The 22,908-nt window shown below is 47.5% G+C and overlaps 1 protein-coding gene across 4 annotated transcripts in view; it reads right to left on the bottom strand.

Moving 5' to 3' along the window:
* Positions 1 to 22,908, bottom strand: part of CHD7 (chromodomain helicase DNA binding protein 7) — a 182,577-nt gene that overhangs the window by 18,482 nt on the left and 141,187 nt on the right. For all 4 annotated transcript variants that reach the window (XM_060116501.1, XM_060116504.1, XM_060116505.1 and 1 more), the window contains exons 13-23: positions 22,628 to 22,804; positions 18,360 to 18,503; positions 16,891 to 17,146; positions 10,955 to 11,165; positions 10,104 to 10,299; positions 9,652 to 9,819; positions 9,260 to 9,439; positions 5,746 to 5,856; positions 5,452 to 5,657; positions 2,953 to 3,152; positions 2,619 to 2,778 (exon numbers count right to left, since the gene is read on the bottom strand). In XM_060116501.1, the coding sequence (XP_059972484.1) occupies positions 2,619 to 2,778; positions 2,953 to 3,152; positions 5,452 to 5,657; positions 5,746 to 5,856; positions 9,260 to 9,439; positions 9,652 to 9,819; positions 10,104 to 10,299; positions 10,955 to 11,165; positions 16,891 to 17,146; positions 18,360 to 18,503; positions 22,628 to 22,804 (2,009 nt within the window). The remainder of the gene's footprint in view (positions 1 to 2,618; positions 2,779 to 2,952; positions 3,153 to 5,451; positions 5,658 to 5,745; positions 5,857 to 9,259; positions 9,440 to 9,651; positions 9,820 to 10,103; positions 10,300 to 10,954; positions 11,166 to 16,890; positions 17,147 to 18,359; positions 18,504 to 22,627; positions 22,805 to 22,908) is intronic.

Below are 22,908 nucleotides of genomic sequence, written 5' to 3'. Positions count from 1 at the left end.
TTCTTCTAGAGGAAAAATGTCAAACCAAGGCACTGGCAAGCTGAGAGGGCTGGCAGGATAATGGGGTGATGGGAGGTGGCCTCTGACCCTAAGGAGCTTGCACGTGGTGAGTCAGACAGACAGGACTCCTAACAAGTCCCCAGACCTCATTCTCATTTCAGCGGCTATCCCACTGGTGCCCGTTTTCTGGACCAGCATCCGGGCCGGGAGCATGTGTGCACTGAACTGTCCTACCCCTTTCGTCTCCTTCAACTTGAGGCAGTTCCTGTCTTTGTCTCTTGAAACTTTTATTTTTTTTGCGGTACGCGGGCCTCTCACTGCTGTGGTCTCTCCCGTTGCGGAGCACAGGCTCCGGACGCACAGGCTCAGCGGCCATGGCTCACGGGCCCAGCTGCTCCGCGGCATGTGGGATCCTCCCGGACCGGGGCACGAACCCGCGTCCCCTGCATCAGCAGGCGGGCTCTCAACCACTGCGCCACCAGGGAAGCCCTGTCTCTTGAAACTTTTGAAGAGGACCGGCCGGCTATTTTCCAGGAGGTCCCTCAATTCGGGTCTCATTTTCTCTCTGACTGTTCATCCCAGAGAGGAGATGGAAGAGGCACTGTCGGTTTTTCTCCTGAGCCCCCGGGGAAGACGTGAAGGACACGTTACATCTCACCTGCTAACCTAACTGCGCCGCGTACCCTACAGAAGTCTGCTAGTGACATCACAGTGGGAAATTAAAAACCGCCACCATCACACTGGGGCCCGGGAAGAGGAGCCGTTGTCCCCACACTGAACCCCTTCACTTACAGTTTGTCTGAATCCAGAGTTCGGAAGGTTATGGACCCCAAGTTCACATAAACCACAAGGAAACAGAAGTTTTCTAATAGCTCTACGTGGGGCAGGACTTTAGGGAGAACCATTATGCTATGGCAGTAAGAGCAGTTTCTGAGGTGCCAAAAGGGTTTGAGGTAATGGTTTTGAAGACTCAGAAGGGAAAAATTTTGTCAGTCAAAATCCAGCAGTGACGATCAAAGGTTGTCCCTGAAAGCAGCACTGCATTTAACAAGGGACGAGAACCACGAGTCAGTGCGACCCAGGAGTAGCAGGTGATCTCCAGGAATTATTGCACTGACGTTTTCGACAACCCTGAGGGGAGGCAACGTTCCGAGGTGGGCAGGGCTGCTCGCAAGCAAGGGCGCTCGCCACCCCTTAACCAGCTGAGGGACCTCGAGCACCCGAGACTTGGTCTCCTTGCCAGGTAAATGGGGATGAAAGAGCACGACTTATCCGAGACCATTCAAAACACAGAGTCCACAGGAAGCGCTTGGCGTGCTGCCAGTATTAGGTGCGCAGACTTCTGTTGTTACGATTTAAAAGAGAGACAGACATTTATTTAAGCTCTAGTTGACGAATACAGAAAGTGGGTCTTTGAGAGGTCCAGGAGCTTGCCCCCAGGTCGCCCAAAGCCAGGAAGGGGAGAGCTGTGCAGTGGTAGCGCTCCTCAGCCCGGATACTGAACATGCACGCTCAGAGGACGGAAGGAATCAACACACGTGGATGCCGGTGTAACGTGTCGGCAGCTCACAGAGCTCCAAGCGATGAAATGAATTCAGATCTAGTATCCTTCAATTATGTATAATCAGGTTCTGGGAGTAAAGATAAGGAATATGATTCTAAGCTCAGAGGTAAGAAGAAAGGACCCGGTAACTGAGGCATTATGAAGCAAAAAATACCACGTGAACTCCGCAGCCGATCGACTGAAAGCAGTCAGTTGAAGGCGGGATCACATAAAGTTAAGCATAATTCTCTAATACACGTTGGTTAAAACTTAGTTATCCACAACGTCCACAGCAGCATCATTCACAACAGTCAAAAGGTATCAGCCTATGTATAACTGATTCACTTTGTTATAAAGCAGAAATGAACACACCATTGTAAAGCAATTATACTCCAATAAAGACGTTAAAATAAAGAAAAAAAAAGGTATCAGCCAACCCAAGTGCCCACTGATGGATGGATGGATGGATAAACAAGTGTGGTCTATACGTACAATGGAATATGGCTCAGCCATAAAAAGGAACGAAAATCTGGCACAAGCTACAACACGGATGAACCCTGAAAACATTGGGCTAAGTAAAACAAACCAGATACAGCAAGGCAAATATTATATGATTCCACTTATGAGGTACCTAGAATAGGCAAATGCACAGAGACAGAAGGTAGAATGGTGGTTGTCAGGGGCTCCAGGGGGCAGAAATCATTTAAGAGGTACAGAGTTCATATTAAGGTCAACAAAAAGATCTTGGGTACAGACAGTGGTGGTGAGGACACAGCAGTCTGAGCATCATCAGTCCCAGTGAGCTGTTCACTTACAAAGAGTTAAAACAGTAAGACTGTGTCATGCATCTTTCACCACCCAAAAAAAAAAAAAAAAAAAAAATCAGTTGCCTAAAGGCAGGCTGCCACGTGACTTGGCATCACGTTTCAAGAAAAGCAGTAAAGTTGTACCAACACAGTAAATACGGTATAATAGTCTTACTGATATGTATCTAGTACACACACATACTTCAGCACACGCGTGTTTAAGAAGCAGAAGGCTCGCCAGCTCCCCACGCCCGCCCCCCCTGACGTACTTGTTGCAGTGGTGCTTCAGGTGCTTCTTGTAGCTGTCCTCCTGGAACAGGGCATCTGGGTTGCAGCCGGCCAGCCAGTCAGCGTCCTGCACCACCGGGTGTGAGCTCTGGGCTTTCACCTTTTTGCCCTTCCGGCCCCTGGGCACCGGGGCTGATAAACCTACAAGCAGAGTAGTCATGATAACCATAACAATAGAAGCTCTCCACGACCCCGGTTATGGCATCAGGGTCAGGAATCTCCGTGGAAGGCAGGGACACACGGGGTCTGGGACACGTCCCGAGCGTCCCGGCAGCTCCCTGGGAGCCCGCCGCACGAGGCGCGACGCTGACCCACCGGAATGGTTGACCAGGGCGCGCGTCTGGCCGTCGGCCGTGGGCGTGATCAGATCCCAGATGAAGCTCTTGATGTTCTCGTCCCCCCTGTAGTGGTGGAGGCAGTACACGAGGACAGTCCTGCAGATGGTCTCCACGTCCTGCTCGCTGAGCTGCCGCTTGTAGCGGCCGTGGGAAAGGATGTCTGTCCAGCGCCCCCAGCTGCAAAGCAAACATTCACACGCTGACGGTGCCTCTGGGTGTAGACGTGCGGCTTTGGTTTCATGGTCAGGTGGCAGTGTTAGGAGAGCCTGGGTCAAAACTAGTGACCTCTGACATCAGGTTAGAGTGAGGCAATCCAGGGCGCCGTTACCACCCGGCCGCGTGTTCACTGCGCCTTCCCAGCTGAGACCTGGAAACCCCTGCTCCACTTCACACGGGCACGGTTCGTACTTTCCGAAGCTGACCCACCATTTGAGATGGAAGGTGACGAGAGTGACTACCCCAAATCAGGGATGCACGCGGCTAAAGGTGCAGCTGCATCCATTCACCTCCAAGGGACGCCCTGATAATTAACGAGAGGCCATGAAAGGTCTCCCTTTGACACAGGGGTGCTAGGTGCCAAGTACAAAAGTGCTCCCAGGTCCTTGTGTGAAACGGGGAGAGAGGACCGTGGACAGACCTACGCGTGCAGCGCACAGGCAACGCTGCGTGAGCGTGCCCTCCCCGGGTTCCAGGCGCTCAGGGCAGGAACCAGCCTCCCCGCGAGGGGCACAGTTCGCCCCGCAGCCCCGCCTCTGCCCCGCCTGGTCCTCCCGGCTTCAGAGAAGTTTCCCCAGTTCCTCAAATCGCCTTCGGACACACGGCTCTTTCTGCTGGGAACTCCTCCTCCCCGCCCGACGTCCCACCCTCCTTCTTACCCAGCTAATTCATGATACCCATGCACACGCCTTCTCTGATTCCCCACCCCCCGCAGTGGGCAGACAGCCCCGAGCTGCATCTTAAAGAGAGAGGACGTGCCTCTGCCCCACGGGCACGTGAGTACCTGTGCGGCTTTACCAGTTTACTGCCCTTTCTGCTGGTTCACCTGCCTGCCCACCTGCCCCCGGGGTGGACGGGGGGCACCGTGACCACCTGCTCACGGCCGTGTCCTAGCACAGTGCCCCGCAGGTGGTAGGTGTCCAACACACCTGATGCCCGTGGGAGGAGGGAAGGGCGTTACTGAAAGACAGACGTCCTAAGCATACTGCTTAGCTTCAGCAGTTATCAATGTTCCGTTTCTAAAGTTAGCAGCAACGTTCTCAACTTTGATCATTAGGGTGAAACGTGGAAGCAGGGGAAGCAGCAAAGGGCTCAGCAGCTAGAGGTGGCAGAGATGATGAGGAGAAGCGACACAGCCGCCCAGACCCGGGACTGGCTGCAGTGGAACCTCCTTTACTGCATAAGCAGCCACTGACCCAGCACTCAGCGTGCCTGCTGGCCCCACGCTCTGGCCCGAGGACACAAAGAGGGAGCCCTGGTCCTCACGGAGCCCTTCACCAGGGCTCCAGCAGGAGAGGCTATCACCTGACATGCCGAGTGTGACAGCAAGTGCAGGGAGACCCTCTGGGCCAGGTGCTGAGGTGATGCCTGCTCAGAGGTCAAGGGCAGGAGATGGTGGGCGGGCAGGGCTGCACGTGGAAGCAGAGATGAGACGGAGCAGCGCACACGGCAGGAGAAGAGGCCTCTGTCCCAAGAGCAGCCCGGGGTGCCCGCGGAAAGGACCCACGAGACAGACAAGGGCCAGGTAGGAGCCCTGTCTGCCACGTTAGCAGAATGTTTGCGTTTCTTCTGAAACTAATGACGATCCATCGGAAGAAAAAAAATCACAGAGCAGATGTCGTCAGATCTATAGAAATATTGTTTTGGTGGCAGTTTTTTCATTTGAGTGGCATTCGCCTACAGTCCCACCATGTGCCAGAGCACACGTATTTACGAATTCAGATGCTCACCGAGCGAGCACCTGCCTTTCAGAGCCCTGTGTGGGTGCCGGAGGTTCAGATATGGGTCAGATGTGGATCTTGTGGTCCAGCAGGAGAAACACGACCCATTCAGAGTGTTGAAGTGACCACCATTTATGTTTCAGATGAGTTGGAAGAGCCATACAAGTTGAGATGATTGCCTTTAACAAATTTTTATAATGGAAAAATAATGAAAGATTACCGTAGTGGTAAGTTTATGTGAAGGTACACTAGGAAAAGGGGTTGTTATTCTGAGACTTCGTTCTGAGTTATTAATGATTAGCAAGTAAATTTGGATCTGACATAATTCCTTAAGGGGCAAACCCCCTTCGAATCCGTGAGGATCATCTGCACAGCTTTGAGCTCTTTAACCAAGAGGCCCCAGGCCTGCCCGGGTTGCGTCAAAGGCATTTGCTATGGGGAGTCACAGAAATCCAAACACAAATAGGGTTTTTCTCCGACACTTGGAATTCTAAGTATTTTTCGAATAAAATTCCATCTCTCAAAGGAGCCTGACTCACCCATAGACAAGCAGGTTCTTCTCTACTCTGAAGCACTCGCTCCTGGCGTAGCCCTGGGACCTGTCCTGCGGCCGCCGTGGCTTCGTGCAGGGCTTCTCCTCGGAATCGCTCTCCAAGTCTGAAAAGTCCATCAGCTCGTCCTCCTTCACTGCACTGTACAGCCTGGTTTGCTTCCTCACTCTTGGAGTGTCAATAACCAGGTTGTTCTAAAAGACAGCAGGATACATTTGACACTTCTGAAAAAGCAACCGCCGGGGGAGATCAGGCAGAGTTTGAAGGTGACCTCTCACTCACCCTCCCATTTAAGGCATCAATATCCAATTCCGCCTTCTTAGCCCACTTTTGCCAGAAATTTGGATCATCCAAGGAAATATCTGTCCTGTTTCCAGATGCAACAAAACTGGCCTAAAAGGGAAAAAATGCATGTATTACTTTGAGATGCTTTTCTCAGTGGCAAAATGCAAAGCAGTTTTCACATATGCATTCACTCGAACATGGACCCATCCTTCTACTGTGAGCCAGATGCTGTGTGTGGTCCATGGGACTGAGATGAAGGGCTGTCCCTCAGGCAGCTCACTGTCCAGGAGCTGATAAAAGATGATAAAAGATGACAGCACAGCATAATAAATGACAGGCAACAAAGGTATGTACAGGTGTAGCCGATATACAGAGAGGAGCCCTAACCAGGCTCAGGTTGGGTGCGGGTACAGGGAGGGCACTGCTGGGAGGAGGGAACAGGCCCTCCAGAATACGGTGCCTGGACCAGAGTGTTAAAAGCCCACAGAACAGGGGCTTCCCTGGTGGCGCAGTGGTTGAGAGTCCACCTGACGATGCCGGGGACCCGGGTTCGTGCCCCGGTCCGGGAAGATCCCACATGCCTCGGAGCGGCTGGGCCTGTGAGCCATGGCTGCTGAGCCTGCGCGTCCAGAGCCTGTGCTCCGCAACGGGAGAGGCCACAGCGGTGAGAGGCCCGCGTACCGCAAATTAAAAAAAAAAAGAAAGAAAAGGAAAACAAAAGCCCACACAACAGGAAAGCATGTGGAAACGTGCAGGGCGGGGCACGTGCAAAGGCACAGAGAAGAAAGGTGATCACGTCGTACAGCTGGGGATCTGGGTGGTCAGGGGAGTGCAGCCCAAGGTCAAGCTGCGGAGGAGGGCAGAAGCCGGGCCAAGCAGGGCCCTGTTAACAGAGTCTGAACTCCATCCGGAGGCAGCGGGGAACTCTTTGAAAATGGGAATCATCTCAAGAGGTATGCGACCACATCCAAAGTCACCTGTCAGAGGGACCACAGCGGTGTCCTGCAGCAGAGAGGGCAGAACAAAGCAGGACAGGCTGCGGCCACAGTTGAGGGAGGAACAGTGAAGACCGGCAGAAATGAAGAGAAGGATGCAGTCTAGAAGGTAGCCTTTAAGAGGTAAAATCAAAGGAGTTGGAATCTGAGTGGATGTGAAGCCTGAAGGACGAGGAAGCCAGGAAAACCTCAGCACCCAACTCTGGCATCTGAAAGGTGTGGCTCAGGTGAAAAAACAGGGGCGTGTGTGTGTGTGTGTACATGCACACGCATGCAAACAGAGGGTGGAGGGACAGGGATGATTAATCTGCTTTGGTACCTACTGAATCTGAGGTGTCTGTGAGGATGGAGGAAAGAACCTGAAAGGAGGCTGAAAGATGTGAGGGAGAAAGTGTTGGATCACAGAGCCCAGAGGAGGAGAGCCTTTCAAGACTGGAGTAGCTGGGGCAAGTGGAGCAGCTGGGGCAAGTGGAGCAGCTGGGGCAACTGGAGTAGCTGAAGTAACTGGATATCTACATGCAAAAGGAGGGAGCTGGACCTCTGTCTCACATCACACACAAAAATTCACTCAACAGGGATCAGAGACATACAGTTAAGAGTGAAAACTATAAAACTCTTAGAAGAAAACACAGGAGCAAATCTCTGTGACCTAAGGTTAAACAATGAACCAAAAGCACAAACGATAAAAGAGAAAATGGGTGGGCTTACACCATTAGGTGTAACACCATTAACACCATTAGGAAAAGACTAGGAGAAATATTTGCAAATTGTATTATCTGATGAGAAACTTTTATCTGGAATTCTTAAAATTCAGTAAAAAAGACAACTCACTCAAAAGAGTTCAGAGTTGTTCAAAAGATGTGCACAGACATTTCTCCAAAGATGATATATATATATGGCCAATAAGAACATGAATAGATGCTAAACAGCAGCAGAGAAACGCAGATCAGACCAGAGTGGGCTCCCACTTCACACTCAGTAATAGGACGATAATCAAAAAGTCAGACAACGAAAAGCGTTGGTGAGGATGCGGAGAAATTAGAACCCTAAACACTGCTAGTAGGAAGGGAAAATGGCACAGTCACTTTAGAGGACAGTCTGGCAGTTCCTCAAAGGATTAAACACAGAGTTAACATACAACCCAGTAATTCCATGCCCGGTATATATGCAAGAGAAATGAAAACATATGTCCACAAAAAACTTGTTCACAGATGTAACAACAGTATTCATAATAACCAAAAAATGGAAACAATCTGAATTTCATTATCAGCTAGTGAATGGATCAACAATCAATGTCCATTATCAAGTGGTAAATGAGGTATAACCATAGAATGGGATATTGTTCAGCAATAAAAAGGAATGTCTGAGGCTTCCCTGGTGGCACAGTGGTTGAGTCCACCTGCCGATGCAGGGGACACGGGTTCGTGCCCCGGTCCGGGAAGATCCCACGTGCCGCAGAGCGGCTGGGCCCGTGAGCCATGGCCGCTGAGCCTGCGCGTCTGGAGCCTGTGCTCCGCAACGGGAGGGGCCACAGCAGCGAGAGGCCCGCGTACCGCAAAAAAAAAAAAAAAAAAAAAGGAATGTGTGATGCGTGCTACAACATGGATGAACCTCAAAAACATGCTGAGTGAGCGAGGCCAGGCACGGAAGACCACATGTTGTATGATTCCACTTATATGAAATGTCCAGAGTAGGCAAACCTCGAGAGACAGAAAGCAGTTGAAGGGTTGCCAGGACTCAGAGTGGGAGGGGACGGGAGACGGGGTGGGGGGGTTGTTACTGGGGTGATGGAGACGTTCTAAACTTAGATGTAGGGAATACTTGTACAAGTCTCTGAATACGGGAAAGGCACTGAACAGTACACTTAAAGTAGGGGAATTTTGCAGTAAGTAAATTACATTTCAATAGAGTTGTTAAAAATGAAAGCGTGGCATTGGGCCTGGGTGTGGATGGGAGAAGCCTCAGAAGGGGCCCCGGGCGGAGGGGATGGAGTGGAGAGGTGAGGGAGGGGTGGAAGCTGGCAGGTGGGAAATGAGAGGAAAGGGAGGCAGGGGAGACCAGCGTGGATAACGCTTGCGTGGATCTTCGCTGTGAAAGAAGAGCTGCGGGCTTGTAGCCAGAGCGGAAAACAGATGCGGGGCTTCTTCAGATAGGGGTGAGCTGACTGGTCTGAAGGCTGTCAGGGCGGGTCAGGATCACAGGAAAGGGGGGAGAGGGTGACGGAGCAGGGGCTCAAGAAGCAGAGAGGGCGGGGCCGGAACACAGGTAAAGGACGAGCCTGGCGAGGCGGGAAGCGCTGCCAGGACAAGGTGAGGGTGACCCCGAGGCCCGGTACAGAGAAGAGAACCCAAAACACAACGAGTGTTTCGTGCGTCGGGGGCCCCATCGAGCGGGAGTTCATCACTAATCTCTTAACGTGCAATATAAAGCAGACATTACGTGTGCTTCCCGTGAGCGCGGGACACAAACTCTGTTCCGCTGCCACAGAACACCCGCCGCTTGGGATCGATCCGCACCTTAGCAAACGTGGAACCCTTTCCCTCAGACTCGATGGTGATGGTGTGGGTTCGCCGGAGGAGAATCTGGTCGATATCTTCTTCGCAGAACTTAGACCCCTCGTCCTCCTCATCCATGAGTGCACCGTAGGCCCCTTTCCGGAGAAGATCCTCTATTTCTTTCTTGGAAAGCTGTTGTACCTGTTTTAGAGAAATATTTTTAGAATTGTCTGTAGACGGAACAAATGATTCATCTTTCTCGAAGAGGGTAAACCGTAATGATAAGAAAGGAAAATGTGACAAAATATGCTTAAAGTATCGAGGCCAAAAGATAATCAGATGCTGGAAAATTTCTCAGTATAAGCTAAATAATGGAGCGAGAGTGAATGCACGGTGTGGGCAGCATGCTTTACCCCGTTGGGAGCGTTTTCTCTTCCGCTCATGGACTGCAGGACAGCTTTATCCAGACCGAGCTTCAAGCTAGCTTTGTCGAACATTTCCCTCTCGTAAGAATTCCTTGTAATCAGCCTGTAGATTTTCACAGATTTGCTCTGTCCTATTCTATGACATCTAGCCTGAGCCTGGAAGAAAAAGGACATGAATGGCTACCAAAGAAAGAAGACTCGACTGTCAGTTATAAGAGCATCTGCTCCAATAAATAGGGGTGGAGTTTAACAGAACAGGGTTAACACACTAAGAAATTACTCTCACATTATTAATAAATTGATTACTAGTTGGTTCATTTGCCCCAATCACGGGACACTGCCTGAGCGACTACACGATTTTAATTTATTGGTCTGACACAGCAGAACGACTTTCACAAGTGGGAGAGGGAGGCATCGGGGAGATTTTCTTGCATGTTTACCTGGAGATCATTTTGGGGATTCCAGTCGGAATCAAAGATGATGCAGGTATCAGCAGCAGTAAGATTAATGCCTAAACCTCCTGCCCTTGTACACAGGAGGAAAACAAACCTATCAGAGTCAGGTTTGGAGAACCTGTCGATAGCTGCCTGGCGGAGGTTCCCTCTGACCCGGCCGTCGATCCTTTCATACGGGTACCTAGAAAACGTCAGTGTTAACAAGGAGTCCTGACGAACGGCCAAGATACACTTGTTCCTTTTTTGGTGTTTTAAAGAAAGTACCATAATATGGGATATATATTAACAGGATGGTGTTATTTATCAGAAATAATTCCAGAGCAAATAGGTGTTGTTGTAGTTTTTCATACAATTGGTCGAATGCCCCAAGGATTAAAGTTCCTTCTACTTCCTCTCCAGTGAAATATCTAAGCTCTGAAAAGGGCCGACACCTCCAACAGGGAAACAACAAACCATTTCAATTTTCGGTAAGAACTGTTCTCCCCTAGCCAAAGGAAAGAACTGGAAAGCAGAACTGCCACAAAAGCACGTGTCGCATGGACTAGCCGTCATGCCCATCTATAGCTTTTAAAAAGAGGTGTGACACATGTCCCCTACTCCATCCCCTTTACTATAAAGGCCACTTCAAGGGACTTCCCTGGCGGTCCAGTGGTTAAGACTCCGAGCTCCCACTGCAGGGGGCACGGGTTCGATCCCTGGTCAGGGAGCTAAGATCTCGCATGCTGTGCCGTGTAGCCAAAAAAATTATAAACCCACCCCCCCACGCCACTTGGAGGTGAAGCGCGTGGAGCCCCGTCTTCTGACCCCAGCTCCCCACCCGGGTGTGTGGCCCTCACCGTCTCTGAATGAGGTAGTCTTCCAGGATGTCCAGGCAGCGCACCATCTGGGAGAAGATAAGCACCCTGTGGCCGCCGGCCTTCAGCTTCGGCAGCAGCTTGTCAATCAGCACGAGCTTCCCAGCAGCCTGGATCATCGCCTGGAGCTGAAAATCTGGAGAGTCGGCATTGTGTGTTTCTTTAAACTCTTCCAAAATTTTCTCTTCAGCACCTGCAGAGATTGGATAGCATAACGGGAATACTGTAATATTCTGTTACAGTATGGAATACTGTTTTTAGTAGTAAAAACAGTGAACCTGCTTTCAAAACCCACTGCAAACTGTAAGGACCAGGAGGCTGCACTCATGTTATGAACACACATCCATCCACTGGCTCCAAGGAGGGTCTACACAAAACCGTGGAAGTACAAAAGGGATCAAAGTTTTAAGCGCAGCACATCTAGGCGTTTGTGGTGGTGGTGGGGGAAACCCCACATTTTCCAACAAACAAATGTTTGCTGTCTGTAGAAACTGAATTTCAACAACAGACTGTCAAGCCAGAAGTGGCAGAAACAAGCCAAGGGCCAGATACCTACAGAAAATTTGGAACCTAAAATGCTAAAGAAAGGAAGAACTGTTTACTAGCTGAATATAAACACAAATAACAGAATCTGTTCTGAAACGAAGAGACAAGGGAACAGGGTTCTAGCAGTTATGGTGCAAGGGCAGACGTCTGTGTATCCACCTGCACATTAGTACAGCCAAAAGGGCTGCGACAACAGGAAGCCCATTTCCCAGGGTAATCTTAGGGATTTCTCAGGGCGCCTGAGCACATCTCTACTGCGGTCTCTGCAGTTCCCTCCACGTTCATTCTCATCTGATGATTTCCTAAGGTACAAAAATTCTACCCTGAATTATCCAAAGCTTTAAAAAAACAAAAACCGACCTCTGTTTCACGAAAGACTTCTAACCCTAACCCTCTTTTTTCTCATCGCCCCACAAGAGACCTCTGCTTGCTCCAAGACCTGGGTGCGTCGGAGAGAAGCCTGGAGAGAGAGGCACCTTCCCAGGGGTGGAAGCCCTTCCACCTCGTCCCCTGACCCCAGACGTGCTGGCTCGGGGAGCAGCAGGCTGAGCTTCCTGCAGCCGCTTAGGTGGCTTAACTAGAATTAGGCAGCAGGGGTTCGGCCACGCTGGCTGGGGAGGGGGGGTCAATCAGGGCCCGGCAGCTGTGCTCAGCCAGCCCCTCTCCCCTGGGGATAGAGGGGTGGTCACCTATCCTTTGGAAAATACAAACAAATCCATCTCATGGGATTTGTCCTCAGCCTTAAAACCGTACCAGGAACTTGAAACCACTCTTCTTACCACTGGTTTTAAACGTGAACGAACTATGCACAGGATGGGGATACGGGACCCTCACAGGGTGTAAAGGTCACGTGAGTTGGGCCACCAGAGCCGTGAGGACAGGACGGTGGCACAGAGCAGTGGGTGGGACGCCAGTGCCCTCCATTCCCGTTTTCAGGGCACTTGAGCAAGTTAAGTCATGACACGGTCACACACTGAAACACAGCTTGTTCATGATTAATCAACAAAGGATCTCACTGAGACCAGATTAAAGTCACTAATGCCTGGACCGGGCACTGAGGTCCGCGCAAAGTGCATCGCCACCTCTCAGGAAGGGCCTGGCAGAAAGTGCCGGCTGGGTCCAAACTGCTGTCTTTCACTCCCCCGTCCACAAGAATAAAACGCTAATGTTCAGGATGTTAATCTAAGTGAAACAAATGGCAGAGGTTTTACTAGGAAAAGGTCGGCAGGAATATTCTTGAATAAAGAATATTCTTGAATAAATACTCTTGCATAAAGTTGAATAATGTTTTTCAAGGCAAGAAATTTAGAAATCTAGGTTCTGGATTCAGGACAAGAAGACCCTCAGGAGACAGGAAAAACAGATTTACCTCCATATATTACATTAGGTCTTTTCAAAGAGTTTGTTCTTGTTGGATAATATACTACAAGCTCTGCAAGTCAGATATAGATTTTACCAATCATATATGGGTAGTTATTTTTTGCTCATATTAGGATTACAATCCATAATCAAAATATAGCATTGTAGCTTAAGTTAATGGTCAGTGAATAGCTTTTAAAAATGAAATACTCGTTTTGACAAAATAAACATGTTTGAGTTAGTTTAGTAAAAAATTTGAAAATATAAGTTCAGTCTAATTGGTAGAGAAATTTAATTTTTTTCATTTGAAATTTATTTATATGACAAAAATAACTTTCCTTCTTTTTCAGTACTACCAATGATTTCTCATGTCATCAAAAATAGCCAGAATTAAAATACATTTTTTTCTTGTCTGACAAAAGTTCCTGCTGAATGAATCAATTCAGCTCTTTGCTGTGAATTCAGGTTCTTGAAGTGGCAACCAGTTGATACTAATAACACTTCATTTAAAAATATCAGCAAACATATTTCCTACATGGTTCCTTTAGCGCTACCTTATGCCCAGAAGAGCTGAAGACAAGAGGGCAGGGGTGGAGTTGGGGAGGAAAGCAACACCTACCTTCTAAGTCATTACAAGGCCGAACTTTCAGGTTTACCAGTGAAAGACTGACCCTGATGCTAGATCTGTAAGTATCAATCAGAAAATTAACTGGAAATAGGTTATGATAAGCCCAAATGCACCGCTGGCACTGCCCTAAAGTCCTGCATTTACATTTCAAAGTGTGTGTGTGTGTGTGTGTGTGTGTGTGTGTGTGTCAGAGACAACCTGAAGAAGTGTGGAAGTCTGTTCCCTTAAACAGATGGTCACTGTGAGGGCAGGAGCTGCAATGTTACCTGGCTATATTAGCCGCAAACAAACAGGAAAGTAGTTTCTTTTTAAATTTTACTTATTTCTTTATTTAATAATTTATTTATTTACGGGTCTTCATTGCTGCGTGCTGGCTTTCTCTAGTAGCAGCGAGCAGGGGCTGCTCTTGTTGCGGTGCGCGGGCTTCTCATTGCAGTGGCTTCTCTTGTTGCAGAGCACGGGCTCTAGGCGTGCGGGCTTCAGTAGTTGTGGCTCGCGGGCTCAGTAGTTGTGGCGCACGGGCTTAGCTGCTCCGCAGCATGTGAGATCTTCCTGGACCAGGGCTCGAACCCGTGTCCCCTGCATTGGCAGGCGGATTCTTAACCACTGCGCCACCAGGGAAGCCCAAGAGACTATTTTCTTTTGCAGATTCCCATTTTCTCTCTGAAATTCATTCCATCACGTGAGCTCAGTCTTGTCTTCTTTCTGCCCACGGTTCTCCACCGCCCCCCCCCCCCCAACCAACAGAGGATGCGTAAGTCGCCCTGAACCACCGGGGCCCCTACCAAGTCTTTGACATCATTTTCACTCTAACATACGGTAACATACAGTTACCTGCTCAACCTCTAGCAAGCAAAACAACTAGCAACACTTACCAAGCGTTTATGGTCGCCTGACACTGCTCGAAGCTCTTAAAAGCCTCAGCACGTATTAGAAACAGTTCTCATTTACGTACAGTTTGTGTTCTACAATCAGTTCTAATTATTTTCCCGCTTTGCTGATGTTATCGCTCTCAACCTACACCAACAGCTGCTTCTCTTGTCCGCAATCACAGAAACGTTGTGCTTTGTTGAATGAACTTTCATTTCACTGGGGCTGCTTTGCTCTTTCACAGCCAACCCAAACATCAGTTTAACTTTCAAACTTGAAAGCCTCCTGTAACTGCTCGATCAGTGAGCGTGGAGCCGGCGTTGGGTTAGTACTGTCCTCCCTTCTCCAGGTTGTGGATGAGAACAGACAGTGCTGGCCCTGGGGCAACCTCTGAAACACAACCTTTACATGGGTCACCTGGGCAGCTGTAACACCCGGTGCGTCCATGTGTGTTTTTTTTTTTTTTTTTTTACTATAATTTCCCAACGTGAAGGCATGTAAGGATGCCTGCTTAACAGACACCTTGTAACTTGCTGTCAGGACAGAAAAGCTGACCTCGAGCTGTGACCAATCAGAACAACAGCCACGGATCCACACCTGGGAAGTCCTCAGAACCTCTGCCAACAGCGAATGACCCTGGAGAGCCGTCAGCCGGGGAGGAGACCTCCGGGCGGTGGTCTGGGGTGGGCTCCCCCCTCCACAATGCTCAAGGCACGTGATTAGCATGTAAGCTGACAAGGTAAACCGATGGGACTAGGGCGGATTTCTACCAAGCACTGCGGAGACATTCCTTTCCCACACTTCCTGCTGCAGCATTTCAGCTTTTGTTAGTGCCTTCTTTTTCCCCTTGGAAGCTACCGTGCCTCATTTTTTTTTTTCTTTCAGACATTAAATGAAAAAGTGTGTGTGTGTGTGTGTGTGTGTGTGTGTGTGTCTCACGTGTGTGTGTCCACGCACCAGAGTTTTACTCATACCATCAACCACCTTCAGCCCCAACTCCATCTCCCCAGCTCAGGACCAGGCTGGTGACACTCGCCACAGTGGCCTCACAGGCTCTTAAACACATGGCGATTAGCAGGCTGGCAGCATTAAACAGGCAATGATCACACATGATACTCTCTTTAAAGACCAAGCTACAAGCGCGAAGTTTGAACAAGACATCCACTGATTTCACACCACAGCCACGGCCTCGTGTGCTATGTCGAGACAGTTCCAGGTGGGGACTGCTCTGTCGTTTAGTAACTGCAACTTCTGGGTGTGAGGTGGTCGGTACGTGTGTGGTTACGCAAGGGGGAGAGATGAGGAACTCTTTAATTTAGCTGCACTTGAACCTCATGGAGTGTGATAATGACAAACCTGGCTTTGTTCCTTCTCCCCTGGAAAGGAACCTAACTGAATTGCTGGCCAATTATAATTGCACACAAGCACCCTGATTTAGCGGGCCATCACTTTTCTTTAACCCATATTAACTCCGGCCTGGACTACAGCAGTCGCCTCCTAGCGGGGGCTTTCTGCTTGTTAGGTCTTTCCCTACTCCCGTGCCTTTTATACGATGTTGCCAGACCAGTCATCCTGAATCACGTTTCTAATCATTTCCAAGCTTCACCAAACTCCCACGAGCTATAGCATCTGGGTTTCCCACAAGGTCCCACCGTGTCTAAGGTTCACCGTCCTGCTGTTTCTTACGCGTCCTTTATACTTTGGGCGGGTTCCCCCTTTGTTCTCTTGCCTCCTTCTCTATGTTCGTGTGATTACATCAGCCTAAATGCCCTTTCTTTTTCGAACCCCGACGGGCAAAATCCATGTCTCGATGCCATCGCTTTCTAACAGCTTTCATAATCTCAATCCCTCACAAACTGAAGGTTCTCGTATTCCCCAGAGTATCTAACGCATCATAGGCATGAAAGCTTTATTCCTCTAATGATTTTTGGAAGGGTATGATACAGGTCTGTACTCGTATCGGTTCATAACATCACCCATTTAGTTAAGAAAACAGGAAGACCACAAAGCATCCGTCAGCATCAGGAACCAACTATTATCAACACTCGAGGTAACCTCTCACTCTCAGAGAATGGATGCTAGAGGCCTCCAGACTGCAAGAACTTTTCTCCCATCCAAGTCTTGAGACAGCGGACAGCTGCCTCTCACCCCAAAGGTGCTCCTTAACTTCTCTGACCTAAACACACACATACACAGCAAGGAAACCTCAACCAGGGGCTAATTTCTCTTTACCTGTTACCATGTTTGATGACTTCTAGCCACCAAGCACCCAACACCTCCCTTCCAGGGGTGAGATGCAGACACAGGAGAGGTGAGCAGAGGTCCTGCTTCAGGGGTCAGTGGGGACAACAGTCCTGCACCCTCGGCTACAGAGAAGGAGGCTTTGTGAAGAACAGGAAGATGCTGAAACCCACACTGGGATGATTATGAACCATAAAATCATCAGTCTGGAGGGAGAAAAGGATTTCTGGGGTTTTGACAATTACTGAAACAAGGTGCCAGGCGGGCAGCTTACCGTTAATAAGGTAGGGATGATTGCAGCACTTCCGTAATTCCATCATAGTGTTTAAGAGGTTGGGTACGTTAGCTTGACCACCACCTTTGGAAAGAAACGTAAAATTCTTCTCAAGGATGGCTCGGTAATATTTCTTCTGAATGTTTGTTAGCTCGACCTCGATGATCGTTTCTTCCTTGGGGGCCAAGTTCTTTTCCACGTCCTCTTTGAGACGTCTCAACATCATTGGCTTTAGGATAGCCTGGAGTTTTTGCACCTAAAAAAGGACCTCAAGTAAATACCAGTATCATGACTTGCTTGCATGGTAAAACATATACTAACATGAAAAACCACGATTCTCTTATTTATTTACCATTCATTTTCATTTGTCAAAGCCCAGGAAGGGTATGAAGGCACCGATCTTACACTACAGATGTCATAACAGAAGTGCATAAAGGTTGCGTGGCCAATTTCCGATGGGCTACTTCGCTTGCCCAGGAGTCCTGAACAGCCAGGAGGCTTGAACGGTACAACACAGCAGAAAAGAACCCCCCTTATTCTGTTAGTTTTCCCTTCTGTCTGTCTTAAGCCTTTGTGATGACGAGGAAGGAAGAGACAATGTCATGGGAGTGCCACACTTCAATTCTCTTCCTTTCTAGAAAGAGCTGAGAGAAAGTGTGAGGACGCCAAGGAGCTATCCGGTCCCTGCACCAATGAGCACGCAGGGACGTCCCTCTCTGTTCTCTTTTCTGTTGACTGGCAATAGGAAACTGCACACCTGACAGCTCTTATTTTAAGAAAAGCAAAACAAAACAAAACAGACTCCACTTTGAACTAAGCTAAGAGGTTTTAGACAGTAAGTTAGGGGAGGGGGCACATGAAGACCAAGATTTCAAGAGTATCTCCACGTTCATCTCAAATACAGCCTAATAACCAACACCAACGTAACTCTCACGACGTATGAAATAACCGACCACTTTTCATACGCAATACCATATTTATTTCTCACAGAAATCCTGCAGGGTAGTTAGGACCCATGTTTCTAAATGAAAATACGTAGATTCAAGAAAAGTAAGCGATGTGACCAAGTAAGAAATAAGCCTAGAACCTCAGAACTCCAGGAGGGAAACGGCTCGACAAATTTCAGCAGCTTCTGACACTATGCCCGAAGCATACATGGCAAAACCACCAAACTCAATACCACAGTGGCTGAAAAGTACATGAACAGGTATGGAACCTCTCTATGAATCTCGACAGCCCTTCCGGAGGGCAAAGGGACAAACAAGCCAATCAGAACACCACCTTAACGAAGACTCAGGATGTCCAAGGAAAGTGGGTGTAAAGCTCACCACCGGTCTACTGAGGTTGGTTGGGGGCAGCGGGGAATGGATATAATTTACATTTTTAAATGGTTAAATCTGAATGCTCTGCCCTTGCGGGAGTTAATCTTCAATTACGTGACTGAAATACAAAGGAGACTAGGTAAGTACCTGTTCTTCGGTTTTCAGATCACCAAATTCTTGCATAAAGGTGGTTTCCGAAGGGAATCGACCTGGTTCCAAGAAGTGAAGCAAGCTGAAGAGCTCTTCCACGGTGTTCTGGAGCGGGGTCCCTGTCAGCAGCACTTTGTGTTCCTACAGGGGTGCGAGGAGGGCAACTGAGCAAATCATAACAAAGCGCGTCTCTTAACCCCAAAGCCTCTCCCGATACAGGCATTTTCCGACTTCCACTCATGAACGCTGAACTTCAGCACCCGCCCTGCATAAAGTACAGGAATTAGATCCGAAGGCGGAGGTGCGAGAAACGTGGTCTCTGCTTCAGAGAGACTCCCGGACCCCGTAAACGTGTCTTGCCATTTTGTTTTTTCCTGGGATTTTTAGGTCCCAGGAAACATTTTGGTGCTGTGGCTTCGCAGGTCCCCTACATCTTGAGGCTTCTCTCCCCACCGAAGTTTAAGGTTTTTCCTCAAATCCCTAGGCTCAGACAAAGCTCGCACGCTTCTTTCTGCTCTCCACACCGACAGGGCTCTCCCCTCCCCGTCTACTTCCTGCATGACTCACTTCAGAGACAAAAGAAGGTCTTCCACAGGCAACAGCACATGAAAAACCATTTTTTTCTGCAAACATTTCAAACTAGCAAAGAGGTCAGCTTGGTTTTAAATACCACAATCACTTTTTTTTTTTAAATAGATGCTATTTCTAACTTTGTCTCCTTGAACCAAAGTACGTATTTCTTTAAAGCAATTCTTCCTGTTTACGAGCTCTTTCTCCAGCTTTCCTTATGCATTTGTACCCCTGGCCTCCTACTTCCATGTGTCCGACATGGTGACCAGTCTTAACCACGGTGAATTAATTAATCTGAAGGGCCTTATTATTTTCTACTTTGGCCATCTGGTACACAGTCCAGTTACTAAAGCTATTTCAAAAAGTGGCTACACCTTCTAGGAGGCTCAAAAGCAATATTCTGACTCAACTGGAAGTCCGATAAGGCTTGGTTGCCGAGCGGAGGGTATGTGCTCAGTAAACACTGGATGGTGACACACTTAAGGGCATATGCTCTTTTTCTCAGTACCTACCGTGTCTTATCTGTCAATGGAGTACTTTGAAAGCGAGGTGAAGCAGTTCAATTTGCTTTTATTCTTCCTTTGCTCCCTTTTGAATAAGAGGTCTCTGATTCAGGAAGATACACAGACCATCATCATCTTCCAACTCATTAAATTCATAAAGAGTAAGAAGCTTGCAAATCCATTCAGGATTTTCTAATGTATAACCATACTGGTGAGTAACCTGGGCCACGGTCCCTGACATATTCAAGTCCAAAATTACTTTATCCAAGAATTGTTTAAAATATTGCCATAGATTCAGGAAAAGAGTTATTGCTGTGGCAGAGCTGTGCTGGTACTAAAGATTGTCTCCTAGTTTTTTTATATCCTTTGTGATCAAGTGAAATGCTGAGCCGCTATCCAAATATCAGTACTTCAGAAAAAGCCTTTTAAGTTATTAATTTCAAAATTAACTTATTTGGGGGGGAAAAAAAGAACTTTTTATGCTGCTTCCCCTCAAGGGCTGTTTAAAACCAGTTTCACTCAATGATTACACATATGACCCTTCGGTAAGGCTGCATGGGTAGCAAAACAAAACCAGGTTTCCCTTTGAAAGTAACTATTACGTAACATACAATTAATATACAGGTGTCACAAAATGTCAGGTAAGAGGCGGGCTATCAAGCTTATCATCTCCAAGCTCAACTATGTCAGCAGCTAGGCTTTTGGCTTGAAAACGTTACCATTCTTTTTAGCTCTGATGGGGTGGCGTCCATTTGATTTCATTTCAGCAGAGTCTTTAATTTGTGTGAGGCTCCTGACAATGAAAGATGAGGTAACAGAATCCATGAAGAACTACTGCTACTTCCAGAGAGTCCCCTCCCTGTCAAGAAGGGACCAGGAGATGGACCTGCTTCCAGGGCTCCCGTGGAGGACAGTGGGGACCGTAAATGTCCCTCATCCCAGCATCTTCACAGGAATTTCCCTTGTGATGTGAGAGTTGAAAACATTCACTGGTCCTCCCTTTCTCAGAACGCACTTAAAGATAACCCGAATCACTTCCATCATAACTGCGTCTAGTGCAGGTAACAGCAGTTCCCTGTGACCTGCTCCATAGCTAGATATAGTTATTATTTGCTATTTTCACCGTGACTTATTCTAGAAGAGACGAACAAGAAGTGGCCAGTGTATAAGTTCTCATGATGGATGTTTTAAGTAAGGACTTAAAGACCAGGCAATGAGCTGTTCAGAACTGGACAAATATAACTATATTCTAACTCTGAATAATAATAATGTGTTCCATCTAGAAAACAACTTGTGAAAGTAAAGATTCTTGATCATCAGAAAAAGAATTATTTTGTTCATTTGTTTATCAGAGCTTCCCATGGTGAGACATGAATGAGTTACAGGTATGCCAAGTCCTTGGGGCAGCCGGCACGGCTGTGACAGTCAGGACCCCAGGGCCAGTCACCTGCAGTAGTGGCCAGCCTTCTCAGCTTACCCCAGTATGATATACAAATATCATTTTCTATATGTGCCGTTATGTGAAAATGTTTAGGGAACACTGCGATATGTAACAGAAAAATTATCTGGGTAGCAAATTCTAATCCATCAATTTATTCCTATAAACAACAGAAAATCCTTTGAAATCTCCCAGTGACAATTAGGTTGTTTGATGTTGACAGTTAAACGAACTGTGCTCACCAATGAAGGGCTGTTTTGCCGTAAGAATCTACTACCTGGGAGCACAGACACTAATAACAGAAAACAATGGAAATAAACTCAGATGACTCTCTAAGCCTTCAGGAAATGGTGCCATAACTGTGTCTTATATGGACCACTGTGAAGATGGGTCCCTACTCAGAAGACGTAGTTAGATATTTCATGAGAATTAATGTTCACCTAAACATTAATAGGTTTACTTCAATGTAAGACTAAAATATCACCTAGAGAGACCAAAGAGTTTCTCTTTTCCACATGCTTATTCATGTCTTCAAGACTGTTCACCATTTACAAGTGTTCTAATTTGTTCTGTGGACTGAACACCAAATAATACAAAACTGCTCTGAGAAAGGTCTTAAGGATGGGAAATCCCATCCTAAATAGGATAATTCAGTCAGACCTTTTCCTTTAAACAGAACTAGATTTTTGTTTGTTGTTAATTAAAAGAATAGCTGGTTAATCCAATCCCCTTAATTTAGGAATAAAAGAAGCTGCTTCAAAGAACCAGCTGCAACAGAAAGCTTTTAAGTGTTCTTTTCCGTGGTACCAGTCTTCAGTAAGAAATGTACAAGCTGTGAACATATAGCATATTCCTTCCCATCTCAAACTCTCGATTAACAAGAGATCAAATTAATCTATAGAAGTCAACACTAAAGGGATTTGTAAAATCTTTCTGTATTTTTGAAAAGCTCATCAAAACATCCAAGACATGTTAAATAACAATATCTTTGCTTCTTAAATGTACATTAAAAATAAAAACAAGTGATCAAAACCCATCTTGTAAACTACAGAGTGAAAAGAAACCTGAGGATGACTGAGTCATGTAGGAATTTCTGCTAGAAGATCATACAGCAGTGTGGAAAGGAAAATCAGTCAAATTCTACCACTTCTACAATATGTTTTCCTATGATACTCCTACTGAAAAAAAATCTAACCAGGAAGCCCTGACTATCCCTTAGGAAGCTGGAAGAGTATGGGATAGACATATCTAAAATTCCAGGTCAAACTCAAGGTCTTGCAGTGCCCCAAACTTCTGAGTGTCTGCATGAACTGAACCAATTCCAGATATCCATTCAACTTACTGAGAACTTGCACCTACAAGTCCTCCTGGCCCCTGGACACCAAAACCTACGAGCCCTGGAATATAACTAACTGGATGATCATCACGGAGCTAACATTTGGCCCAACAGCTTATGAAATGGCAGTATTTACAAACAAAGGGAAAAGCAAATACTGGAAACTCATTTCAGTGCAAAATACCATGACTATCCTCTGCTGTGATACAACTGTGCAAAGAAACCAACCAACAGCGTGAGAATCAGGAAGACACAGCAGCAACTTTTAAGTCACTGAAAGCGCAGGAGCATACATCACAGTGTTTGACTGGTTTTGCAAACCCCCTTCAAAGGTATCAGTCAGATTCAGAGCAACAGGAGTACCGAGTCAGTGACAATTCTATTCGGGGTCAAGGGAATCGCCAACATGACCACTGACCAAGTCCATCAGCTTGAGTCCCTCCAACAGCTTGCAGTTCCGATTCTTCAGCCTGTGGGCTTCATCAATGACCACGCAGCGCCAGGGAATATTCCGCAGCTCAGGACAATCGGTCAGAATCATCTCAAACGTAGTGATGATGGCGTGAAACTTATAGGACCCCTTTATCACTCGACCCTACAAGAACAACTCTGGATTATTACTTAGCATTAAAGATTACATTACTAACTTTAAGGATGAATAAATAGCATAAAATATAGGTATTGATCCCCTTGGGGACA

This window comes from Mesoplodon densirostris, chromosome 13 (genome assembly GCF_025265405.1).
Source record: "Mesoplodon densirostris isolate mMesDen1 chromosome 13, mMesDen1 primary haplotype, whole genome shotgun sequence".
NCBI classification, from domain to species: Eukaryota; Metazoa; Chordata; class Mammalia; order Artiodactyla; family Ziphiidae; genus Mesoplodon; species Mesoplodon densirostris.
The sequence above is the reverse complement of the archived record's forward strand: the minus strand, read 5'-3'. Positions and strand labels throughout refer to the sequence as shown.